General features: G+C 33.8%; 1 protein-coding gene across 2 annotated transcripts in view; it reads left to right on the top strand.

The window, feature by feature from the left end:
• The first annotated feature begins 1317 nt into the window (after positions 1–1317).
• The window catches only part of LOC147386370 (HIPL1 protein-like), a 36635-nt gene continuing 28892 nt past the window's right edge, over positions 1318–9060 (top strand). Inside the window, exons 1-6 of one of the 2 annotated variants that reach the window (XM_086422402.1) lie at positions 1318–1725; positions 3217–3367; positions 4713–4847; positions 5425–5564; positions 7653–7694; positions 8953–9003. In XM_086422402.1, the coding sequence (XP_086278528.1) occupies positions 4796–4847; positions 5425–5564; positions 7653–7694; positions 8953–8964 (246 nt within the window). In that variant the 5' untranslated portion in view covers positions 1318–1725; positions 3217–3367; positions 4713–4795 and the 3' untranslated portion in view covers positions 8965–9003. The remainder of the gene's footprint in view (positions 1726–3216; positions 3368–4712; positions 4848–5424; positions 5565–7652; positions 7695–8952; positions 9004–9060) is intronic. The other variant, XR_015171728.1, reaches the window with a different exon arrangement.

A 9060-nucleotide genomic window follows, 5' to 3' on the forward strand; every position in this document is an offset into this window, starting at 1 on the left:
TGTCCATCGAGATTTCAATTTTTCAGGAAATAGGTGGAGGCGAGAATTATAGAGTAATACCTGTTGACTTATATGGAAGGACTTTCTTTGAATGTATTTGTCATGCCAGGCCTTTGTACGATCCTTGTCTAGTCAAGCACTATCGTATGCATCGTTACGCAGTTCTTCCAACTCAGAGAGTTGAAGTTTTCTGTGCTATCCTGTTCTGGCAAGATCAAAGTTAAGATGTTTTACAACCCAATATGCACGGTGTTAGAGTTCTACTAGAAGGTGACAGGCTTTTCTAAAGACACTACAACATTTTTGAGCTACAGCGGATACTTATCTCCGCCGCTGTATTGAATCCCTATAGCAACGGATTATGTTATCTGCCTCTATATATGTACATGCTGCAGCGGATAATTATATCCGCCGCTATAGATCCCTAAGTAAATGCCAATTCAAGTCCTATAGCAGCGGAACCTTATATCCGCCACTACAAAACAAAAATTTCTTTTCCGATTTAGTGACTTCTCCTTATAAATTTTTTTTAATTGAATATAGCAGCGGCTTTGAAAATCCGCCAGTAAAAATTGAATTTTTTAATATAAAAAATTCTATTAATGTGATGCACTTTATCAATTAATTTTAAATTGAATATAGCGACGGCTCAGGATATTCGCCACTATAAAATGAATTTTTTAAATATTTAGTAAAAAAGAATGTAACAGCGGTATAATTTTGCCGCCATTAAAAAATTAATTTTTATTTTATTATTTTTTTTCAAGTATAAAAATATTTTTAATTGAATATAACAGCGGATTATTATTGCCGCCGCTATAGAATAAATTTTTTAAATATTTCATTTTTGTGAGATTTAATATAGGAGCGGATCCATTTTGCCGCCGTTAAAAATTAATTTCTTTCATTAATGATGTTTTTTAAATTAATATAGCAGCGGATTGGTAGATCCGCCACTAAAAAAATAGTTGTTTTAGTAAAAAAATTAGTATATCAGCGGATATTTGGATCCGCCACTAAAAAATAGTTGTTTTTGTAAAAAAAAATTAAAATAGCAACGGAGATGTAGATCCGTCACTAAAAAAATAGGTTTATTAGTATAAAAAAAATAATATAGCAGCGGTTTGCTAGATCCGCCGCTAAAAAAAATAGTTGTTTTTGTTAAAAAAAATTAATGTAGCAGCGGAGATGTAAATCCGTCACTAAAATAGGTGTATTAGTGAAAAAAAAAAATAATATAGCAGCGGTTTTTTAGATCCGCCGCTAAAAAATAGTTCTTTTTCACATTATAAGGGTGGATTGTTTGGTCCGCAGCTATACTTCATTCCCCAAACCCCGACCAAATTTGGCGCAAAAGTTTTTAGCTATAATTTTGGAGGATAAAGGTTCAAAAGTTCAGCCATGTTCTCCTTTCTTCTTCTCATTCTCTCCATTTCTTTGAAATCCATAAATCTTGGAGTTTAATCCCTTCGTTCTTCCACTCGAGTCTCGTTGGAGTTTCAGTCGACCCTTCTTCTGTTTAGAGGCTTCGTCGGCCCTTGATTTCATCATTTTTTGTAGCGCCAGCTTCGTGTAGCACCGGCTTCGTGTAGCACCAGCTTCGTGGTCACTGTCGTGAAGGTTGACGCCGGATTGTTTAGCCACCATATCTGGCCTGTACCGCCAGGAGCGGAGGGAGGGACTTGAACCCTCAACCTCAGTCTTCAATTTCGATTCAGATCTCAGGTATTCTTTTGATGTTGAACTTCTACATGTATGTTACCTTATCTCAATAAGGTCCATGTACAGGATGAACATATTCCATAAATGGGATACTCCATATTATGCTTAATGAAACCTAAAAATGGAAAGATCTTAAATGAGAGTGGTTAACTTATTTGAATTAGAAGTCACAATTTTAGAAAGATCAGGATTAATTGTGTTCCTTTTTTGTTTTTATTTTTGGAAGATTTGATTTGTCTATTTAAAGGGAAGGATTATAGATTTCATTGGGGAAGAAAAGGCATGTAGTTGGTGGTTTGATTCATGACAAACTCAGTAAACAAATCTTTCACTTTCTTTTCCTTTTTCTTAATTGTGTTTGTTTACATATGACTGATTGAACTGATATCAATCAGAGAACTAATCAGGGATATTGATGGCATCCCAACTGTTTGAGATATAGTGTAACAGAAATTGAAGAAAAACTTAATGAGAAACAAAAGAAGGCATACTTTGAGATATTCTTTGTGGGCCACCCCAATATGTGAGATTTGAAAACATTTCCATACCTGTTATGTGAGGGCACAAAAAAAAGATACCAAAATTAATGAAAATTATAATGTAAAATAAGGAAACTTCAAGAAAAATTAGTCATTTTGTTTGAGAATTTTCAGAATTAAAATAGATAGAAGACCCAATAGAACTTCTCTTTAGTATAATATTGGCTGGTTTTATACATATATATCTTACATGGGTTTGTCATGCAAATCTATTAATTAAAAAAAATTAAAATAAATAAATAAATATTCCATGTTTAATAGCATGTTAAGCAAACTAAAGCTGGTGTAGACTAGAAGAGACAATAAGCCAAGGTAACACTTGTATGAGTGAAGAGAAACCCCTCATACAACACAAGTCAATCAACTGTTATGCTTTCGGGTCAAATTGCTGATGTGTTCCCAACCATATTTGCTGGAGAATTGGTACATTTAAAACTTAATATATCACATAGATGCACACCTATCAATATTGATTTACTTTTATGTATTCCCTTACTGTCGCATATGCATACATGATGTGTGCATTATTTTTTATTTGTTTGAGAACTATAGTGATAGTAGCGACCCACCAGGGGACGGTGGAGTTGGCACAAGGCATTGGACTTCTTGTCCAAGGTCGTGAGTTCAATACCACTCCTTGAATGAAATTGATGTGAGGGGTTTGTTGGCGGTCAATGTGCAACCTCAGGGAATAGTCCCGCTTCGTAAGGGGTGGGGACACCTTGAGTTACCCAAAAAACATAAAATAGTTAGTGATAGTAGCCTTCTTTGAGGCATTTAGACTTTCCTCTGTGGTAAAATATAGATTACTCACTACCTATGACCCAAGATGGTTGCTTTCTTAATTGTATACCTCAAATTCATTTTCCGTGATGTAAACTATGGTGTGTTGATTCCTATCAACTATACTTTAAAGATTATCTTTAATTTGCTTCCATTTCTACTCATTGCTAAGGTTATTCTAGAGCGAAAGGAACAATGAACCATATAAAAAAATATCCGATCGGGTGCTAATTTAAGCTAACCAAAAAGTTCTCAAAGGACCAAAGTATAAACATTTCTGATTTTATGCAGAGCCTGGAACCGGTACCGGACGAGAGATTGTGGTTAGTATTTATCTCGACATTTTTGAAATTTCAGACGGATCAATGCTTATACTACTATTAATGCAACATGTGGATTGAATATCAGAAATTTAGCTATTGTAGTGTAGGTTCATAGTAAAAAATATTGATGGATATCTGTATTTTTCTGCACATTTACAATATGATGCATTGTTAAGTGTAGTCTAGGATTTTATGATCTTACCCCTTATTATAGAGTGCATAATAAGCACTTAAAGTCGTGAATAATTAATACTAGAATTTATGTTTCCATCGTTGGAAGTGTGGCAAAGACTTGTCTCTTGCATGTTATAGCTTTACATGCAAGAGGCTGTAATTTCTTTGTCAAACATGGTAAATCACTCTCATCTCATCTATGGATTTGGGTGCTGCCAAACAACATAAATCATTTTATGTTTCCTTTGATTTATATCACCTTCTTGTTGTGAAATTGGGTTCTGATCTACATTACACTAAATTTTGCGGGCTAACAATTTGACGACAATGATGATCTAAATGTTTTGTTCATATAAGCATCATGTTCTCGATGATTTGCAGTGTAGAAATGTATCTTTGTCTCCGACATGAGAAATGGTTGAATGGAAGTGTAAGACTATGGATGGTTGGTCATAAAACACTAACAATGATTGAACCTGTATCAACTACTTTTCTTTGTAATAATTATGAGCAAAAAAGTATCCCGACTATCAAAATCAAATGAAGATGAAGATAATAGAATTTCTGATAACATTTAGTGGGTGGGGCGTTGATGTTTTTACAGCCCTTTAGTTGTTTTTAACATAATAATTTGTGCCAATATACAAATTCATCATGCCATGTTAGAACAATACAAGCATTTATTGTTCTGTTTCCATATTTTTTTTCGGAATCTTAGATGTAGGCCTGTGCTCATATCATCTTCATGGTCATTTTGTTCGTACACCCAACACCATCACATGTACCGGTTTTTTGTTGTTATAAGTTAATCTATCTGTTATGAAGCTCTAATGTTTATTTGAATAATGAATTCAAATGCATAAGTGGTTCTGATGCAACATCAATTGATGGATGGATAAGAACACTAAATGAGAAAACCCATGTGATGCTTTATGAGGTGTAGGTCCCTAAGCTTAATTAGCCAATTGTGCCTCCTCACCACCTACTATGTTCATGTTTTATCCCCTAATTTGAGGAAAACTAATACTATCACATCATATAAAAAGTCACAAAATTCAAATAAATTCTAAATTCGACCTGGGTAATAAGTGTTGTTAGGTCTAGTTAAAATGCTTGCTTGGAGTTCTATTACCCTCTCTAAGATATACTATGTTGGCTTTCTAAAATTTAGGTCATCCTTGGATATGTGAAAATGGAGTTTCTCCTGATCGTGCACTGGATTATGAAACTTATCCTAAAGCAAAGGATGTATTGATGATGCTCCTCAGTCATATTCAACATACCTTAAGGCAAGGCCTCCTTCATGGTAAGATTCTGTTGCACATGTTAAAATTCCTTCTATGAAAAGATGTAAACTTACCATTTGGCTTTATAACCTATGAACATCATTGAAGGACATTAATTTCACCCACAATATGTCATGGCAAGTATAACTCTTTTTGTCTGAATGCTTGAATACTGTTGGCTACTACAGATGTACCTATTCAACTAATTCCCAGCACAAGTTTGTAAAATACCTGATACCAGATTCTTTCCAATAATTTAAATATCTGTGTTAATTAGCATTTTGTTATGTTACAGAAGGCAATGCTCTGGACATAATTGAATGGAGGAATAGGATTTGTGTAGCTGATCCCAAATCTATTAGGCTTCAATGATGATGAAATCAAAGATGGGTTAAGTCTGCAGAGCACTATATTAAAACTTATCATTAGTATTCTCATTCCTTGAACATTGCATTGGATTTTTTATTGTAGGTGCTTGAAGAAACGTCATTAGTATTCTCATTCCTTGTAGTAAGTTGGAATTGTATGCTTATTTCTTACTTAACTTATCATTTATAATCCTTTTTTGTGTTCCATCCTTGTCATGCATATATTCAGGTGCCAGTGAAATAGATGACCTTGGTCTATGGGGAAACTATTCGATCCCAAGTGAAAATCCATATTTCGATGATAAGGACTTGCAGCCAGAAATTTGGGCCCTCAGGTTGAGAAATCCATGGTGTTGTAGTTGGTGTATGGTACGTCTCATGCTCTTAATCTCATGAACTTGTTTTTTACATGCAATGGGTGTGAACTTGACTACATGTGTAGTTTGTGGAAGAGTTGTATGGAGAAAAAACTACTAGGATATTCTCCAAGTAAGGGATTTTTGGAGCATTTGGGGCTTTCCAAAGCCTTGATGCTTACAAAGATGTACTTATGGTAAGTTAGCTTGGGGAGTGTGGTGTGCAAACTTCCATGCATTATCACATCCATCAAAATTGCCTATTAATTTGTCGGGGTCTTATCTACCTAATTTGTAGGCGAAAAATCAACTAAATTATTTGCAATCCAAATAAACCTACCATAGTTGGATAATTAAAATACAACAGCACAATATCATAAAGAGATGTTCTAATTATTGAGCAACCATAGTTGGATATTAGGGTTTTTGGTTTTGATTTTGATTTTGGTTCTGATTTTATTCTAGTACCTATTGACACCCCCAGTATTGATTAGGCCTACCTAAGCAATGCATCCATAGAAACCCAAGTTTTACTTATTTAACTTTTTATTATTTATTTATTAGTATGTAATTATTACTATTTTTTATTTGGACATTTTTTCAATGGGCTGAACCCATTAGTTTCAGTGGTTAAGATTGGTCGACCAAGCTCTAAGGGTGTTTGGGTTTAGGGGATAAGTTTTATGGTAATAAATTGTGATAGTGAGATCTTAAGTGGGGCCAAGAATGGTCTTTTTCCAAACCACCATTTAGGAAGGAATAAAGGAAGGGGGGATGTACCATTCATTTTGGTAACTCCTTGATTGCCAACTTTTTCAAGATCCACCCTCCCAAATGCTTGAGACTATGGAATTGAAATTCAAATTTTAAATTCCTTTTTGGTTAGCCAACTGGATCTATTTAGTAAAGAATTTTTCCATGTGAGAACAAATGAGGTCTTTCAAGGATGGAAGTTATATTTATTATTTCAATCAAGGTAGATATAGGAAGAGAGGTAGAAAATGGGGGTAGAGCTTAGAAACAATGGAGCCATTGGAGCTCCTCCCATGTTAATTTTTTTTCACCACCTTCTAATTGTCTTTTCTAGGTTTTTTTTTTTCCTTTCAATTAACATTTGCTACTTTTGTCCTCTTCAACTCATTGCAAGAATAAGAAATAGAGACTAAGTGAGTAAGAAAGTAGAAAGATTCAAGAAGCTTGGTGAAATTTTTTTTAGGTAGCTGTAGTTACTTTCACATATTTATCAGCAACAAATAAAAATGAATAAATGATGATTTTGTTACATAATGAGGCATTGTTATTGTGAAGAATACAAGTAAGATATATAGATTCTGTTTTTATTATGATACATGTTCTGTTGGGTGACTGTTGTGAAAAAAAAAATGATAAACATGTGAATAAAATAGGGGATAGGCCCTTAAGTGGAAAGCTTGAAATATCCCCTCAAGGACGATCCTAAAATGGGATAGTAGGGTTTAGCCACACAGGGGATATAATGGCTAAATTTTTGTGTTCAAATTAGTAAGAAAATAAATAAATAAGATGATGCCCTTATGAATTGCGATGAAATGATAGAACTATATGTTAGATGTTCGGTTATTTAATCATGATGCTTGATCACTACTTTGTCTATTGTGCTTTATAGCTCATTGGCATTTATTCCAACATTTCCAGATTTCAAGGGAGAGTTACCATAGGCGTTAAGTTTATATTCAGAGATCAATTTTTTTTCCTGGTTTAACTTTGATTTACTCTAATGGTTAGTGGTGTAGGGGGCTATAGGAATTGGTACAAAATGACATATTATTATATTTATTTTTTTACATATCTCACTGAAAGGATGATCTTTTTGTTTATTTGGTGATTGAATGACATATGAATGTGGTTTAGATATGGTGATCCTTGTGGGCTAATGTCTTTGTGATCTCACTACAACATTTTTGACCTACAGCGGCGTTTTATAACAGCGGATCATTTTATCCGCCTCTATATGTCAAATAGACTGACTTTACAATTGTACTTGATTCAATGCATGTTAAGTTGTTTATAGATAAAATCGTGTGAATGATGGTTTACTCCAATGGGCTTTCCTCTTGTGCAGGTTCTATTTAAACATCTGCAGGAGAAGCTCCTTGTTACTGAGGTTTGTTATGTAAATTTGAGGACATAATGATCACAATTGACAAAATTGTTCTGATTTTCCTCTTTGGGTGGCAAAAAACCTCTTGCTTGGAAAGATTAGCTAAATCATTTGCATTGCTTAAAATAGTCAAATAATTCAATACAAGTAGAACCATTGAAGATCTCCTAGACTAATCCTATATCAATTGTAACAGAAATTCAGTGTAGGACCTTACGCTTGTTCGAATTCACTGCATCGATATGGTGGTCTCTTTGTTCCAAAATTTTGGGTAGCTTTTTTGAATTTGGAGTAACTATAATTCAATATATGTATATATATAAATTTTGGGTGAGGTGGCACAACAACGGTCTATGTTTCCAATTGCATTTAATATATTAAATGCAATGACTTATTGCCATCCATTGGCTGAAATATCTCATGTTATAGTTCTGATAGCTCTGTTTCTTTTGGGAATTACTGATAAATTTTGCACTATTCTGATAGTTCTTGATAAACATAATTCCTTCCTCACTCAAAGAATGTCTGCTATGATACATAAAAGAAGAATTTAAGAGTATATAGTGGCTATATGGGGAGATATCTTTGTACTTTATCCTATTAACAACTTCTTGGATCTTCAATCCTAGTAACATAATCAATTAATTACATTCATGCCAATAGTCGATTTTTGGCCCAAGAGTTACCTTTGCTAGGATTATTTTGTCAATCCTTGTGCTTGACTAAACTGTAGGATTGATATTTCCCATTTAGGGTATTGGGCATTTACAGCTCCGACTTATGTTATGGTTACAATAGCTTTAGCAATAAAATGAAATTACTTGTTACAATAGGTTTCATCTTTGAATCTTGGGGTTCAGTTACTTTATAATGTGCTCATACGTCATACATCTATTACATTACTTGTGCCTTTGTTTCAGCATTTTCTACATATAAACAACAATGGTTATTGTCCATCGAATCTATATTTATCAAATGTTCTATATCTGTTGGATAAATAAAGATGAAATCATAGATAAGCAATCACAGACCAGCAACTTAGCCATGACGAATGCTTGTAGAAGACCTGAATTTCATCCTATATTCTTAGAAGAAGCTTACGAACGTTGTCGATGCCTTTGCACGCTGAATATGCTAAGACCTTTTACTTTGGTTCTCTCACTCACCCTTAATTTCTTTCTCACCAAGCACATATTCTCACAATCACACAATTAACTATGGGATTTATGTATGATTTGGCTATTAATTGACCATATTTCAGGAACTTTATTAATAACCGAGGAACGTCAAAAAGTGATATGGGCTATTTATGGTAAATTGTTATAGATGTATTTGATGATTAGCAAATAGGATTGAATTGGTATATACA

This window comes from Akebia trifoliata, chromosome 14 (genome assembly GCF_017979445.1).
Source record: "Akebia trifoliata isolate Shusen 1 chromosome 14, ASM1797944v1, whole genome shotgun sequence".
Taxonomy (NCBI): Eukaryota; Viridiplantae; Streptophyta; class Magnoliopsida; order Ranunculales; family Lardizabalaceae; genus Akebia; species Akebia trifoliata.